The following is a 17,545-nucleotide window of genomic DNA, read 5'->3' as shown; positions in this document are numbered from 1 at the left end:
TTTTGATTATATTTCCCCCCCAGGAGGTTGAAGTTGATACAATTGATAAATCTCCAATATTAGAGTGTACTCATAAGTATGATTTCCTTTAAATATTATTTATTAATTTATTTCATTTTGTAATTTGTATCTAAAATACATAAGAAACGAAAATTATTAGCTTTCCTCACTATAGTTTCAGTAGAAGTAAATATTTCCATTTACTGATCGCACCGATTGAAGGATTCATATCTCTAATTGGATAATGAGATACTATTTCTATTGGTTCAGAATAGACAACAAACACATGACTGAACCCTGATTGGATCTGGCGCTAATGGACTCGGCATACAGGAGTGTTCCCATTTGTAGACTGGTTTCTGTATGGTTTCTGTAAACAAGAAATAAATGCTTTTCCTGGATGATTAGAAAACATTTTTTAATTTTCACTTCTGTGCTTTCCACTATAGCCCCTCCCCACCCGTCCACTCTGCTAGCCGGTACACTATAGTATATGCATTCAGTCGTACCGTCCAGTCTGGACTACCGGGTGTAGAGTAGACCCAGCACGTTTAATGCAACAAATGTAACCTGGCTAGATACCAGCTATTATTTAAGCTATTTTTCTTTTTTACTCCCCTGTATTTACCATATTGGGAGTAGAATGTATGCGTGCTTAGGCTTCTATGATTGTGTCATGATCTTTAAACTATGCTACACTCAAATATATAAATAACACACGTACGTATAGGTTTATATAAATCAGCTTACTGTCGCAGATTTCAAGATATCGTATTGTAATATTACAACTACAGAAGTATGTATTTTGTATATCAAGTTCATTTGTAACATTCTCCTGGGTGTCCAAATAAAACTGAGGAATTTAAACAAATCGTACTCCATTAAAAAATAAGTCAACTTAGAACAGTTAAAAAACAAACTTAAAAATATTTAATATATTTAGAGATATTGTTTCATCCTTATAAACAGTATCTGATTTATAAATACCGCCTTTTTGCCAACATTATCTACCCATGATTCCCCAAATGCAAAAGAGGGACGTTATAAGTTACTTTACGTCCCTTGGGACAATTAGTTATATCACGACCCGCTCTGCGATGTTTTTTTAAAAAATCGCGCATTTCATCTCAAAAGACGATACAATTTTTTGAGAATTTAAAAATCCAAAACATCCTTCGCTGCGCTAAATAGGTCTTGGGAACCCTTTGGTAAAGTAAAATTCCCTGAACTTCCCTGTAAAGTAGTAATAAATAATTGTTAATCGTTTGAAGTAGCTTTTCCTTAAATTGTCATTCTGTATAAAATATTATCTATGAATTAAAAATTAATGATTTATTGATTTTTTAAGGCAAACAGAGCAGTGCCATTACACCTACGTGACAAAATTTACCCCGACCCAGGAGCAATTATGTGAGGAAACATTTCAGAAGAAATGTCAAATATCATTCAAACAACAGGAAAACATGAACAAAATTTTTTTTTTAACTGGAGAAAAGTATTAGATTACAGGGAAAAACCAATGCAAAACAGGAGCAAATTATTGGGAAACAGGAGAATATCTTTATGATATGGAGCAAATTATTGGGACACGGGAGAATATCTTTAGGATATGGAACAAATTATTAGGACACGGGAGAAAATGTTTGGGAAACAGGAGCAAATCATTTGGAAACAGGAGCAAATATTTGAAAACAACGAGACAAAGTCGGAAGAGAAAAAAAACTGTTTAAACCTTTTAACTTATAAAGTTTTTTATTATGAATTTGTCGTGTTCACCCAGGCTGTGAATGAGACGGTAGAGAAGTGTTACAAACCAATTGAGAAGGTGAATTTTCAATTATACAATAAACTGGGGAACGAATAGAGCAATAAGTGTAGTAAATGCCCTACTCTATAAGAGTCTCTCAGACCCGTATCAATCCAAGTAAAACTAAATCCCTCTTGTTGGTCATGCTAATCAGTTAAACACCTCTTCACGATCAATTTCAACACATATGCAATCTCATAGCTATCAATGTCAACATGGACACGATCTCGTAAACTATCAATGCCAAACATGGGCATGATCTCATAATCTATCAATGTCAACATGGATACGATCTCTTTCAATGCCAAAAAGGGGCACAATCTCATAAGCTAACAATGTCAAACACGGACACCAACTCATAAATTATCAATGCCAAACAACGGACACAATCTCATAAACTATCAATGCCAAACATGGGCACGATTTCATAAGCTATCAATGTCAAATACAGACACAATCTCGTAAACTATTAATGTCAAACACATACATGATCTTATCAACTTACTTGCTAAATGAGGAATGATTACTTCTCTCACTATAATCAAAGTCTATTCCAACTGAGTGTATTATGAGTTCTTGGTTACAGATTAAGTTTAATAGAGGTATTTACAAGTTTTGCGTTGTTATATACAAACATAGTTAAGCAAATCATATATAGGTTGGACATAGTTATTTATAGACATATCTAGGTTTGCTTAATCGCAATACAAGATTTGCGTAGTTACTGATAAGCTCAGTTAGACAATGTACAACGTAATGAATCCAGGTTGCTTTGGGATCTGCCACTGTATTTATTACATAATTGCAAGCTTCGTTTGAACCACTTTTCTTGAATTTGAGCTGGCATGTATAGGACAAGTAGTTGAACTATGTAGACTAAGTTGAACCACTATTTTCAAATTTAAGTCTGCCTGTAATATATGGTAAAGTTGAAAATAAAATACGTAAACTAAAATAAATCAATTTTATTTTATTTAAGCCAGCGTGCAAGAGAACTTTGTTAACTTATTTCACGCAGTTCAATTACTTCTAGGATAGATTTAGGATAAATACAATGTTTTTCCTTTATTTTCAATTTAATTTCTTTTTATTTATTTTTTGTATAGGTTTGCAACGGACAGGGACCTGAAGAGTGTAGAACTATTTATGAATCCTCCTGCACAACTAAATATATAGAAAAGCAACCAGGTATACCATGGAGGATTAAACTGGTTGTGCACAACTAAATATATAGAAAGGCAACCAGGTATACCAGGGAGGATTAAACTGGTTGTGAACAACTAAATATATAGAAGAGCATTCTGGTAAACCATGGAGGATTAAACTGGTTGTGCACAACTAAATATATAGAAGAGCAACCTGGTACACCCGTAAGGATTAAAGGGGATTAAACGTTAAACGGACCGCGTTGACGTATAGGGTGTCCCAATAAACATGGGAATTGAAAAACGACTTGAATGTTGTCCTTCATTTCCAATGATTGATAAATGATAAATTGCATCAGAAAAATAAAGAAATTTTATAACTGAGCTTTTCAAAATAAGGTATACCTCCTCTGTTCTTAAAAATTGACGGAGATATTAAACATTTCAATAGTTTTGTTGAGTTTTAGTTATCTGGAATCTGGACAAATTTCCTGATATCTCTCTGTCTATTTTGAAAGTAAAAAGTTGCATAGTAGACTGTGACTAGCAGTTTACGGCGTTAAATGTTTTAACTGTGATATCATGTTTACGAAATAATCACTCATATAACAAAGACGATATAGAAGTTGTCCTTTAATTCCCATGCTTTTTGGGACACCCTGTAATTGAAAGTAACCCTCCATTTCCCTCAACTTTAGATCTATACAATACATAGCTAGATTCAGACTCTCCAGTCTAGGGTTTAAATTTGATAAAGGTTACATAAGGTTATAAATTATCATGAATCCCTCAAAATTGTAATTTTTGTGTCCAATCTTATTTTGCACACTGAGCGTCTCTACCCCTCTAGCCTGAACATTTCCTGGATTTAGATCCAAGCATGGTTTACAATTGAGAATCATGCAAGACTGCTCTCCGCTCAATAAATCTCCAAATATGGAACACGTGATTAGTTGATGCATGGATACATTCTCATGAATGAATCCATTCTTGTGTTGGATTAAATTTAATCTGAATTCCATCTTCTGTTGACTTGACACAAGTAGAAATATTTATATAAATTAAAAAAAAAATAAAATAAAAATTAAAATAGAAAAACATACAGTTACAACTTTTCCAATTTGAAATTAAAATAGAAGGAAAAACAATTATAACCAACTTAAAGCAGAATGATTGTCGTCATTGTTCTTTCTTTAAATTAAAACACTGTGAAGGATATGGAATATTGTAATAAAAACGTAATTATCAACATCTATAAAGATAAATTATTAGACATTGTCACATTTTTTCTAATGTGCCAGCGTAATTTTTTGCGATATACACTTTAAAAATATTATTTTTTGAAGCGTCGCATGTTATAAGATGAGCCAAGATTTGTGGCTAAGACAGGCTACGGGAGGTTAAACTCTGCAAGAAGTCAATAACATAAAAAAAATCATTTAAAACAACTGATACTTATCTAAACCTACAACTGAAATATTGCGTCAAAATGGGTTTTTAATTTGTTGTTATGATGCGTCAATATGGGTTTTTAATCTGGTTTATGATGCGTCAATATGGGTTTTTAATCTGGTTTATGATGCGTCAATATGGGTTTTTAATCTGTTGTTATGATGCGTCAATATGGGTTTTTAATCTGTTGTTATGATGCGTCAATATGGGTTTTTAATCTGTTGTTATGATAGGTAAGTTTGTTGGTGATTCTCAGTGTGAGAAGCTTCCAGTAGAGATCTGCGGTAAGGGATGTGTTTATGAGGAAGGAGCAGAAGAATGTCATAACAAGGTGAGTTAGTCGAGATGTCGGACTCAATATTTATGATGAAAGCTTTATATTTGGGACAAACAGCTGACTTGTACTTATGAGAGCTCCCATTCGCCAAGAGCTGAATTGTTGATTTCTGATTTGTCTATGCTTTTCATGAGCAGATATCCCTTTGGTTGAAGTCTATGCTTTTCATGAGCAGATATCTCATTGGTAGAAGTCTATGCTTCTCATGAGCAGATATCTCATTGGTTGAAGTCTATGGACTTAAAGAAACTGTAAGCGTAATTTCAAATGACCATCGGCATCCACGCAAAGAAGGCAATGCCCGATTTACAAAGGCACCCTTAAAACATTTATTTACTCAATAATGCGAACAATTTTGCAGTTTTTCTAGGTTTAAAAGTATTTGATTTTGATAACTTCTAAATCTTTTTCTGCCATAGAAATGCGCATTGCCCAAGTCACTTTTGTTGAAAATAAACATTCATATCTAATTTATACTTTATCCTACAAAGCTTTTAATGACACTTTTGGGAATCTTAAGCATTGCTATCATTGCATGGAGGATCACTTGAAATTTCTACACAGTCCCTTATAGAGATATAAAAAAAATGCTTGTTCCATCGGACCATGCAAGTTTTAGACATATTTTATATGTCTGTTTTTAGATTTAACTCTTAATAAATGTGAATTAAAGGTTATCACAGCTCTTGTGGACACTCCTGAAGAGGTCTGTGATCTAAACCCGAGCAAGATCTGCAGGTTTACAACAAAACTTGTACCTCGTCTTACTCCAGAACATGAATGTACTATTGTGCCAAAGGAATCCTGTCACTTGAAGTTTACAAACCCTAAGGCAGGGAAAAAGCCTCTTTTAACAAAATGGTGTTTGGATGAATCAGAACCCACGCCAGGTAAAACAAATTATTTTGAATAGCATTAGCGCTTGATTTTGTCTTGCATGTTGTAATTGTGTCTTATCTCAGGAGATTCCTATGATGAGGGAAATGCTCTAGGAGAACCTCTGGGAATAGATGCAAGGAACAGACCAAGTGATATTCCAGCAAGAGTGGCAACACCAGCAGATAACACGCCTTCTGCTGATTTCACTCCGGCAGCAACCACAATCCCATCTTTACCTGGCTTAGCTGAAGAAACTACCACACCTGCTGAAGTTGACAATATACAAAGTGGAGGCTCAGATGATCCTACGTTTACCCAGTTTGACTTAAAATCTGAAGACCCTTCAAATACTCTACCCAACTCCGAAGATAGAAATCCTTCCAATGCTCAGCCTGATATTGAAACAAATCGTCCTAATTTAGAGATTGAAGACTATGAGACAGAAATTGTTGCTGTAGAAGATATTTCCAATGAGCTTCCTACACCTAATAATGCAGAACCTAGAGATAATGAAGATACCATAAATACGCCAGTCCTTAATGTTTTTACCGAGCAAAAAGCACCAGGTGTCGAAGCCCCTCAGAGTTTTTACGGAGCTCCAGTTGGTGGTCCAGAGGAAGATTATGATAATGATGCTCTTCCCATACCTTCGCCTATATCTCCTGCTAAAACTCAGCCTGGCAACCTTCCATCCAGATCGCAGGGGCAACCAAGTGGTCAAATACCAGACACAACCTATGGAAAACCTGCAGGTTCATTTCCTTCTACTCAAGTAGGTCAGCCCAGTAGACAACTCCCAACCATTCAAGGGAACCCTTCTCCTCAAAGACCTAACCAACAAGGTTCCTCCGGCCCTCAAGGACAACCAGGTCGCCAAGGTCCCTCTGGGACTCAGGGAAGACCAACTCAACAAGGTTCATTTGTTCCTCAGACACAACCAGGGCGTCCAGGTCCATCTTCTCCTCGTATTCAGCCTGGGCAAGCACCTCTTCTTCCACCGGTAGATCAACCTGGTCGCCAACAGCCCAGCCGTCCTCAGGTAAGCTACAGGACCACAATGAATGAGAATTTAATGACAACCAAATATAAAATGGGATGGTTGAACTGAGGTTAATGCCTTGAATAAAGTCTTTTAGGTATATTATTGAATTTTTGCCAAAGAAAAAAAAACTTGCATGTGTAGGGAACCTTTAGTTTAAAGAAAGAGACTAACTATAAGGCTTGTTAGGTTGTCTCTCAAGTCTTCTTCTTTGAGGGTAACTAATAACAATGTATTTACGAAAAATAGTTTTAACAATAAACATAAACAAGTAAGCTACGGCGAGAAAAAATTGTATAAACATACAAAAGGACATTTTCATATATCAATTTGTTACATCCTTATTCTTTACTAGATTCAATGATCAAACTAAAAAGTTTCATAAAATTCATTTATTGGATACTAGCTAAAGTTCCCGGTGTGGCCTGTGGAATTTCTTAAAATGCAATTTGGAAAAAAATCGATTAATAAAATAATTTTGAATATGTTTAAGCCTATTGTACGAACAAATAATTCGAAGGTTTATAAAAGAGCCTTAACAGATTTAAATAATTTTTTCATTTGTAGTTACGCTATACTCACGCATCAGAATTTGCAGTTTACTACTCATTTGTAGTTTACTACTTACGCTATACTCACGCATCAGAATTTGCAGTTTACTACTCATTTGTAGTTTACTACTTACGCTATACTTATGCATCAGAATTTGCAGTTTACTACTCATTTGTCGTTTACTACTTACGCTATACTCATCCATCAGAATTTGCAGTTTACTACTCATTTGTAGTTTACTACTTACGTTATACTCACGCATCAGAATTTGCAGTTTACTACTTACGCTATTACTCACGCATCAGAATTTGCAGTTTACTACTCATTTGCAGTTTACTACTTACGCTATACTCACGCATCAGAATTTGCAGTTTACTACTTACGCTATACTCACGCATCAGAATTCACAGTTTACTACTCATTTGCAGTTTACTACTTACGTTATACTCACGCATCAGAATTTTCAGTTTACTACTCACACTATACTCACGTATCAGAATTTACAGTTCACTACTCACGTTACTCTTGCATTTTACTACTCACTCTATACTACGCGTCAGAATTTGCAGTTTACTACTCACGCTATACTCCCGTATCAGAATTTGTAGTTTACTACTCACGTTACTCTTTTGCATTTTACTACTCACTCTATATACTACGCATCAGAATTTGCAGTTTACCGCTAATTTGCAGTATACTACTCACGCTATACTGACGAATTAGAATTTGCAGTTTACTGCTCATTTGCAGTTTACTACTCACGCTATACTCACCCATTAAAATTTGCAGTTCACAACTCTCTTATCAGAATTTTGAAACCTGGTGCCTGAAGTGTAAAGTTAAAACATATGCTGATGGCGTGTTGATAAATCACAAACTATATCATAAATAATTTGAAGCAATGCTAAATTAAAAAATAAAATTTATATATCCTTTCATATATATAGACATATTTTCAAGCAGTCTAAGCTCTCTACCAGTCAGTGAATAGTTTAAAAAGACATTCATACTTTTGACAAGTTGACGATGCTACCAAACAAAATGCAAAATTTAAGAAGTTTGATTGTGCATATTTTGCCATGAACCGATTTTTTAGCATTCAAACAAACCACGATTTGAAAATAATGAGATAATATGCGGTGCACGAGTTTATAAATCAATGCAAGCCGATGATATACAGCCGGCATACTCCGTGCACATTAGAGCTAAGCATTGTTTTATTTGTTTTTCAACTATTCTGAATCTTTAGACGTATGGAGACTCTACAAAAATTTGAACAGTTCAAAAATATAATCCCTCAAAGGATCTGAGTCTTTGCCACAAGACTCAGATCTTGGCAACCTGAAGGTGGAAACCATTGATATTTTAAACTTAGAATATTTATTCTAACAGAATTCATAGCTTGAAATATCTAAGGTCTACTACATCCATGGGTTGCAAAGATACAGGCACTAGAAAATATGAGTTTGTGGTAAATCCATTGCTCCTATTGTGCATTAACGAATATTTTATTTTGCTTCTTTCAGGTTTAACTTTTGTGGAAATGTTCTTTTAAAAATTTTGTAAAACCAAAACAGAGCACCCCGGACTAACCAGAGTGAGCAGCATTCGGTTTGTTCTATTTGAAATCAAACGTGTTTTTGTCTATAATTCAACAATCTTTTACTTTACGGATTTGTTTATTCTATACATTTTCATTCAACATGCATTACCGACAAAAAAGTAGAAAAGGAAAAAGGCTTACAAATTTTGTTTAATAGGTCAAATTGTGATCGAAAGTCACAGCTTTCTGGAATATTGACAGAACCGTTAAATCCACGTGAGAGAGACATTGATTTTTGTGAAACCTCCTGAAGGCCAAAAATCTTCAACATTTGAAAAACGGATAAAAACGATGCTCAGCTCTAGTGCGGGTGCAAGGTTTGGCAAAAGCTCGAGAATGAAAACACATGATAAACCATGTGCTTCCCACGCGAGGAATTGTTTTCACGGAACTCCTCGTAATTCAAACTATTTGATAATAATTACATTCACAACTTTTGAAAGATTGATTACTTTATTCGTGCAGTAGAATAATATTTGCATTTTGGTTGGAAACTCATGATGATTAAAAAATTTTATTTTTTAAGATTTAAATTTTTATTTCATTGATGTTTGTTTTAACAATTAAATATTACAACATTTCAATTTTTGAATAAAGATGTACATGTACATGTAAAGTACATGTATTTATTTATTAAGTACAGCTGTGTAACAGAGTACTGTTTAAGTTGGATAGTTTGTTGTTTAAAACATACGACACATTTATTAATTTCAAAAAGAATATTTTAAAGGGAAGTGAAAAATGTAAATAAATTGAAATAAGGTTTTAAACAGTAATAAGAAACAAGAAATTAAGAAATTAAAATGCTTGTGTTTTTAACGCAAAAATTAATTGGATTTTAGGTTCAGACATTTATACTTGAAATTATTAACTGTCGTATCATACAAACAAGCATTAAAAATGAGGCATGCAATGATAATTAAAAATGATAATGATAAAAAGGTTAATTGTATTTTGCATTTGTTTAGACAAGATTTGGGATAAAAACGGAAGTAATGTCGATTTATAATTTTATATTTTTTTCAGGAATTCTATGGAGCACCACGCCTGCCCCGATCTTACAGTGTATGGAGGGGCTAAACAACTGCCTCCGTGTATGAGANCCCCCCCCCTCCTTTCCTTTAATTTTCAAAAATTTGTAACACCCTATAATTGCCATGTTTTTCGTACACCACATTTTCTCTTCAATTCCTTACCACATTAAGTTATAATTAAATGAGAATATTAATGAATATTAATGAATATTAATGGCATTTTATGTAACTTTTGGGCATTAATCTGCTAACCACACTTAGTCGTTAATTTATTTATTTATCTATTTATTTATTAAATAAATGTTAAAATCAATATTCTTCAATACTGTTGTTTTTTTGTCAAAAATGCCATATCAAAAAATGAAAAGGCAAATTTGGATGATTTAACATCAATTCCACTTTACTTTTTAATGAGCGGTGATCATGGTAACTAAATTTTTAATTCTTAATACGGAGGTAAAATTCAGAATCTGATCTGCAGTAAAATTTCAATTTCATGAACACAAAAACTTAAGATTACCAAATTATCCCCAAAATAACCATGTTTTTGTGGCAACTAAATAATAACCCAAACAGAGGCCGCTTATAGAAAAAAAAACACCTCCAATTATCTGAATATTTTTCATTTTGAAAAAAGACTTTTTTTTGTGGATTTTTTATATTCATAATATTGAAATTATGGCGCATTGCTATTTTTTCAGGTCGTGGAAAACATGCCTTAAAGTGTTTACACTGTTATAGAGGCTTATCAAGTTTTTAATAAAGGAATTCATTTAGCTCATTTAAAAATTTAAAAAACGCATAGAGTTTCAAAGGAAATTAAACTGTGCCTCAAACTTTTTAATCACTTTATCTTTGCAACCTGATGGGTTAAACCTTTGATCTCAAAAATCTAGTTTTTAATTCTTGATATTAAATTAAACTTAAAATTTCAAATAAGAGAACTATAACTATGGAGTAAGTTGGAATGTTCGGCCTTTGACCAGTAATAGTTTTAAATCGGACATTGATTCCTACGATTGAAGGTTCGGGTTGGGCCTAGATATATTATACAAGATAGATCAATGTCGTCCTCACATCTACCTGAGGGTTTTAGCGGAAAATGAAAATATAAATATTTAGCTCTTTATACTAGCTACTGACGAGTAAGGAAAGGCACACCACACCATTTTCGCACCACAAATGACCACACCTTTTTTCATCCGGGTAACAGTACATTTGATATAAAGAGATGTGGCAAGTGTGAAAGTACTGTCAACATGTCTGAGGGGTTTGTTTATTAACATTGCAGACATGGCTAGTTTAAAGTTGAATTTCAAAGGTTTAGAATGAAAATTAGTTGCTGCTTGCTTTAGACTTTCGAGTGATAATGATAATATCGGACTTCTCCCTTCACACAAGGAGCATAAAGACATTTGAACTCTTTTAACTAGGACATATCTTTATTATGATAATTTTCCCAGTTCTTTCTTTGTTAAGGTGTGGACTAGTTGGGTATTATTCCAATTTTATTAAATTAATCAAATTTTTACAAACAAAACTTTTCTGATTTTTCTAATTTTATTGGTTTTACCCGCCCATACCCCCTTTCATGTTTTGCTAGCACTCCTTATATTTTTTTTATATAATAAGAACTGATATTATAAGGATTAATTCAGATAGAAGAGAAAGATTTTGCAACCCAGGAACCCCACTTCTTCTTAACGCTTCTTGCATTGTCCTAAACAGAGAAATTTGAAAATATCAAGTTTTAGCGGGGAAAAACCCGATTTGCCCCTAAATAAAGATAATTCCTTGCAGTAACGAAGTTTGAAGTATGTTTTATTGATTTTGCCTCAATTCAACAGGCCGGCGTACGAGTGGGGGTCGGGCCCCGCGGCACCCCTCTCCCCACGCTTGCCCCCCTTGAGGGGGGCATCCATATAAAAAAAAATACTTTAATATCTCATTTTTGCCCTTAACTAAATAAGTTTCATTAAAAAAGCTTTAAACCATACTGCCTTCAGTGTAAATATATCTCTGATTATAAAACAATATGTATCGTTCCTATGAAAATATAGATATTTTTAAAGAATCGTTTCCATCTCCATTTTTCACCCATTGAAGCTTACACCACAGTATTGAAAGGGAGTGTCTGAGTGATAAGTCCACTTGGGAAAATTACATAAATAATTTATTAACACTTGTAATATGGAAGTGTGTTTCATAAATAATTTATCAACACTTGTAATATGGAAGTGTGTTCCATAAATAATTTATTAACACTTGTAACATGGAAGTGTGTACTGTGTATATGGTCGAATTGTTTACATTATTAAAAAAGGTAACACGCTAATGCGCGCAAAATGTGCCCCTTCACAACTGCTCTCGTACGCCCCTGGATGAAAATGATAATAACAATTTTTTTATTGAAACTTAATTTCAAGTGACCCTCCATTTGCTGAGGGATATGTCCGATTCACACCTTCATCTGATTATTGTTAAGGTCGGAAGATAACGTCGTTTTCTAGGTTTGCTAGTCTTTAATTCTGACAATTTTTCAATTATTTCTGTAGCAAGGAGAAAGACATTATTCTCATCCCAAGGCAGTGGGAGGACTACGTGAACATGAACCTTGTATACTAAGCCTAATTCTATCAGAGTGTTCGAAAAATATAATAGTCTTTGATACAATGAATTGTCTACCTCTGTTGATTTTTGCATATTCTTATGTGTGTGGGATATTCTGCCGGAAGCAAGCAATTGCTGCTGATTTCAAATGTCGTATTTATTCCCTTATCGACAGTAAGTGTACCCATGAACTGGTTGTTTTTACCCTAAAAAAATCAAATGTATCTTTAAACAAATCTCCATCATAAATAAGCTCTATGACAAATTTTTCTCTATGCCTATGTAAATGATAGTTTATTGAAAAATGATACTGGTTCGGTTTATGCGACTATAGAACTGCTGCATTAAGATTACACGTATCTCATTATAGGGTTATTAAAACGAAACCAAACCATAAAAATATCCGTTTTAATACGTTTGTTTTTGGCTGCTTTCGGTTCGTTTTTGGTGTGATTTTTTGTTCGTTTTCAGTTGTTTTCGGCTCTTTTTTGGTTCGTTTTTGGTTTGTTTTTGGTTTGTTTTGGTTCGTTTTTGGTTCGATTTGGTTCGTTTTTAGTTCTTTTTTTCGTTTTTGGTTTGTTTTTGGCTCATTTTTGGAAAATATTTTCTCTCAGTGTCAAATTTTGGCATAGTGTAAGAAAAGCAAATGTTTAGAAAAAAACTATTTTAAACATTTTCGTCCCTTAATGTGAATACGGATGGGCATCATTTGGGGACTGCACAAGGTCCGTTTTAAACATTCAAAGTTTTTAGACTTTTTAAAAGCTATACAATTGAATCTGAGATATCATTTATTTCAAAGTTATGCTTGGTAAGTTTGCTTTTATTACATTATACAAATTTTACTTAAACCTAAGATAAGATAAGAAACAATTTTGAAAATCGTTTGTGTCGAAACAACGTTTTGCTACATATCTTTGGACTTGGGTTATCAGCGAAAATTTCGCTTTTTTCGAATTCCGTTCGCTCGCGAAAAAATACGGAAGAGAAATTATTAATTATGATATAATAAAACTTATGATGCTTAGCTCTAAGAGCAGAGAATTCCACAAGTTTTTTTGAGCTATTAATTGTTGCAGGCATGGTTTTCTTAGAGTTTTCGTATTTTTTCGCGAAACCCTACGTTGGACATAAAAAAAATGTTGTAAAAACCGATGAAAGCAAACTTATAAAGCATAGAATTCTAAAACAGGAGAAACGCTCAGATTTTAATGGAGCGCTTTTGTGAATAAAAGAGTAATGTTTAAAAGCTGACATATCATTCCTGAGTAGTGACACCATTTGCCAGTCCACATATCTTATTATTACTTCCGGCCACCAGGTTCCGTTCTCCGAGTATTACGTTAAAATCTCCGAAAATCTAAACAGGTTTTTCTGGATTAAAGGGACTATACAGACATATTTCAATTGAACCTTTATTTACAGAGTAGCTTGATTCACAACAGTACTTTCCTATGTGTCATTATAGTTGTTTTTAATACAATTAAAAAAAGATTTTTTAAATTTTTTCAAACTCTAGAAACTTTTTAGAAAATGTCGAAATTCCGATGAAATGTAGTTGAAAAATTATGAGAAAAAAATTAAGATATTCTTTAATAAACAGCTGACCATCAGAAAACTCTGAACCAGGAAGACGACTTTTAGACTCGAGGTATGACTTTAAATAGTCCAATAAACATGAGACTCAGCAATTGATCAGAGTAAATAGACTCATTTCACGTGATAAAATTAAATAAGTATCTATTAAATATATTTGCTTTTTAACAACATTAAATACACTTAAGTGTCGCAATGTCGTCTTTCTTTTCCGTTGTTTTCTGGTTCTTACTGTTTATCTTTAAGAAAAGAATAATCGATTGCCCTACTGATGTATGATTTATGAATTAGTTCATTTTTAGAATTTGAATAGTGTTGTTTATAATTGTTTCCGCTTTAAGTTTTTTTGCCGCAAGATTAAATTTGCTCTTTCTTTATATACCGTGTTACACCTTCCGTCTATTTTGTTTCTTGATCCCCGAATGATTGAGAAGTCTGATTTAATGACTGATTTATAACCGTGGATCTCGTTTTTACTTCCGTTGATGTAGTTGTGATGTCCAATGATTGTATAATTCTCAACATCTGCACAATTTCAGTATTTTAATTTTTAAACAAAAAAAATACTTTTAATACAGTGAGAACCAACAACATTTGACCTTGTCTTTATTAAGATTAACTATTTTGTGTTTTAAAATTGATGCAACAAATAAATCTTAGAAATTGTGTACTCACGGCTTCAAATTACAAAATTCTGCGCGACAAAAGATAAAAGAAGACGACAATAAGACCAAAGAAGACGACAATAAGATAAAAAGATGACGACAATAAGATAAAAAGCAGACGAAAATTAGATGTAAAGAAGACGACAATAAGATAAAAAGAAGACGACAATAAGATAAAAATCAGACGACAAATAGATAAAAAGAAGACGACAATTAGATAAAAAGACGACGACAATAAGATAAAAAGAAGACGACAACTAGATAAAATGAAGACGACAATAAAACCAAAGAAGAATACAATAAGATAAAAATCAGACGACAATTAGATAAAAAGAAGACGACAATAATATTAAAAGAAGACGACAATAAGATAAAAATCGGCCGACAATTAGATAAAAAGAATACAACAATAAGATAAAAAGAAGACGACAATAAGATAAAAAGAAGACGACAATAAGATAAAAAGAAGACGACAATTAGATAAAAAGAAAATGACAATAAGATAAAAAGAAGACGGCAATAACTCAGCTATTTTCTGGACCTCATTATACGTTAAAATTCTGACCTATAATTTCTCCGGTTAGAATGAGGGGATCATTTGAGTTTCTTGATAAACTGCAGAATAATTAGGTTAGGTACAGTAGAACCCGAAAATTGTGAAAAAGGAAAACGACATTTGAGTAACCTGTTTTGTATTCAATGTTGTTATAGGGCAAATCGTCTGAGTGCATTATGCACTTACTGTGTTTCTATAATCATTGGACAACTTAAAATCAAAACTTAAGCCTGAAAGTCGTCTTCTTTTTCACATTTGTATGGGTTTTACAAATTTAAAATTATATTATGCAATGTTAGAAAATTTAACAATTTTTTCAGAATATCGAACTTACAGAGAACATTTCGAGATAACCAATATTGTCTCCGAATTTAAGAATAAAATGTAAAATAGAAATTTTTGACTTGAGAGCCTAATTATATTTTTTTTCGGGAATAACATTTTTTTACCTTAAACACATTGTAATAAGTGAAAGTAAAATCACAGAAATATCCATTTTTCTAGGTTTGATACAGTATAGATACTTATCAAGAATCAATTACTAACTGAAACAAGGAAATATCGTAATTATGGATGTATTTCAAGGGATCGAATTTAATACATTTGAGTTACGCCGCTAAACTTTACCTACTTCCGGTTCAAATTTGAACCATCCGATTCAAAGATAACGGTTCAGGAAGGATTTGAATCGATGATTCAAATTTGAACCGGCGGTAGGCATTAATTAAATTAAGTCTCAGATAAAATAATGGATTTTTTTAATTTTAAATTGCACCAATTTATCCCAACACTTTGTTCGTAACACCGAACAGACCAAAAGTATTTGTAAGTATAATTACAATTACAAAATAAAAAAGTTTAAATACATCCTTAACATTCCGTTTATATTTTCGAATTAAATGTTCGTAAATGGAAATTGTTTCCGATGTAGTTAAATATTACTATAAGAAAATGTTACAATTTATTCTAAAACTGTAGAAAGTGATGAGTGTTAAAAAAATGCAAACTATAAGATAGAAACTATTGCAGAAAGTTAACAATAGTTTTCACTGGAGAGAGTCGAGCACAATTCAACATTTCATTTTTACTCAACATATTGAACAATAGCAGAGCACCAGTATCAGGGATAATCATACTCGGTAAATAGTAGAATTTACAGAATTTGCTTATAAAGTAAAATGTCTGACCTTTCTTTGTGCAATGAAAAATTAAAAGATATTCTAGTTTTTCTATGTAAAAAGGAAATATCTTTGATTGTGGCTTCTCTGTAAAGTGTAAACATGACTTTGCTGCAGAGTTAAAGCAATCGAGAATGAAATGAAGTTGTCAGAATTAAACACTTATAAAGATAAGATGTTATTTTTAAAGCTTTCTGTAAAAAAGTGGTCTAAATATCCCCCTCCCTTAAGCATTCCATGAACCTGAGAGCATTGTATACCCGCCCCCTTCTCCATTTTCTTAAAATATACAAAACAACTACATAAAACAAAAACAAAAACAAAAACTAAAATTTTTTAAAATATTTTATGAACATCATGAATGAATGAATTATTTTTAAACAACATCAATCCACTATTTTACGAATGAATTTAGGAATCCAATTGTGCCTAATGGAATCAAAGTGAATAAATATTTATTCACTTTGTAATGGAATAGGTATAAATGCCCATACTGTGGATTAGATTTAGTTTTATTTTAGACTTCATAATTTCGAGATTTACGTTGAAACGTGGATTAGAAATATTTTTTTAGCTCTAAATTTTTATGAAAGATTTTTTTAGTTTTTCCTTTTAAATCTGTTATTTTACGAATCAGCAGTACTTATTAGGATCCCGTACATTTTAGTTTTTAATAGAACTGTAACAATGGAACCCTTTGAATGTGCAAAAGGTATTTTCGCTGGTCTGGTATGAAAAGTAATTAATTCAATTTCAATTTAGATGTGTATGGAATATTAATATAAAATGCATTTATGCATAATGCAATAAATATAGATAAATCTTTGAAATCCTAAACACTAATTAAATTTCAATTTATCACACCTAATATTTCCCGTTGTAGGGTGATTAAGTGACTTTATCGCCCTACAACAGGGCGAAAAAGTAACTTTTGCACCCTATACTATTAAAATTTCAAATTTCATACCTAATTTGTCTCATTGTAGGGTGATAAAGTTACTTAATCACCCTACAACAGGGTGATTAAGTAACTTTATTGACCTGGTCACTTCCTGGTGTGACTGTTATCAAAAATATTAAAATGTAAATGTC

At 32.6% G+C, this 17,545-nt stretch overlaps 2 protein-coding genes across 5 annotated transcripts in view; one reads left to right on the top strand and one right to left on the bottom strand.

The window, feature by feature from the left end:
- LOC111704603 (arginine-glutamic acid dipeptide repeats protein) overlaps positions 1–9,916 on the top strand; it is a 10,041-nt gene extending 125 nt beyond the window's left edge. Inside the window, exons 2-9 of the mRNA XM_023476888.1 lie at positions 24–76; positions 1,349–1,457; positions 1,781–1,825; positions 2,914–2,995; positions 4,638–4,735; positions 5,415–5,631; positions 5,704–6,659; positions 9,841–9,916. Coding sequence (XP_023332656.1) covers positions 24–76; positions 1,349–1,457; positions 1,781–1,825; positions 2,914–2,995; positions 4,638–4,735; positions 5,415–5,631; positions 5,704–6,659; positions 9,841–9,894 — 1,614 coding nt within the window. The 3' untranslated portion in view covers positions 9,895–9,916. The remainder of the gene's footprint in view (positions 1–23; positions 77–1,348; positions 1,458–1,780; positions 1,826–2,913; positions 2,996–4,637; positions 4,736–5,414; positions 5,632–5,703; positions 6,660–9,840) is intronic.
- Positions 9,917–11,440: 1,524 nt separating this feature from the next.
- LOC111704607 (uncharacterized) lies at positions 11,441–15,816 on the bottom strand. Of its 4 annotated transcripts, none has more exons than XM_023476893.1 (6): positions 15,725–15,816; positions 15,285–15,334; positions 14,437–14,579; positions 13,723–13,818; positions 12,534–12,664; positions 11,441–11,568 (listed from the first exon to the last, which is right to left on the bottom strand). In XM_023476893.1, the coding sequence occupies exons 1-6, from the start codon at positions 15,769–15,771 to the stop codon at positions 11,469–11,471; spliced, it is 567 nt and encodes a 188-aa protein (XP_023332661.1). In that variant the 5' UTR covers positions 15,772–15,816; the 3' UTR covers positions 11,441–11,468. The 4 variants fall into 4 exon arrangements, with proteins under 4 accessions (XP_023332661.1, XP_023332662.1, XP_023332663.1 ...); XM_023476894.1 differs by having other exon boundaries at positions 12,534–12,596; XM_023476895.1 differs by having other exon boundaries at positions 12,534–12,593.
- Between the last annotated feature and the right edge of the window lie 1,729 nt (positions 15,817–17,545).

The sequence above is a fragment of the Eurytemora carolleeae genome, unplaced genomic scaffold (genome assembly GCF_000591075.1).
Source record: "Eurytemora carolleeae unplaced genomic scaffold, Eaff_2.0 scaffold602, whole genome shotgun sequence".
In the NCBI taxonomy this organism is placed as follows: Eukaryota; Metazoa; Arthropoda; class Copepoda; order Calanoida; family Temoridae; genus Eurytemora; species Eurytemora carolleeae.
Note: the sequence above shows the minus strand (reverse complement) of the source record. Positions and strands in the feature narration are given on the sequence as shown.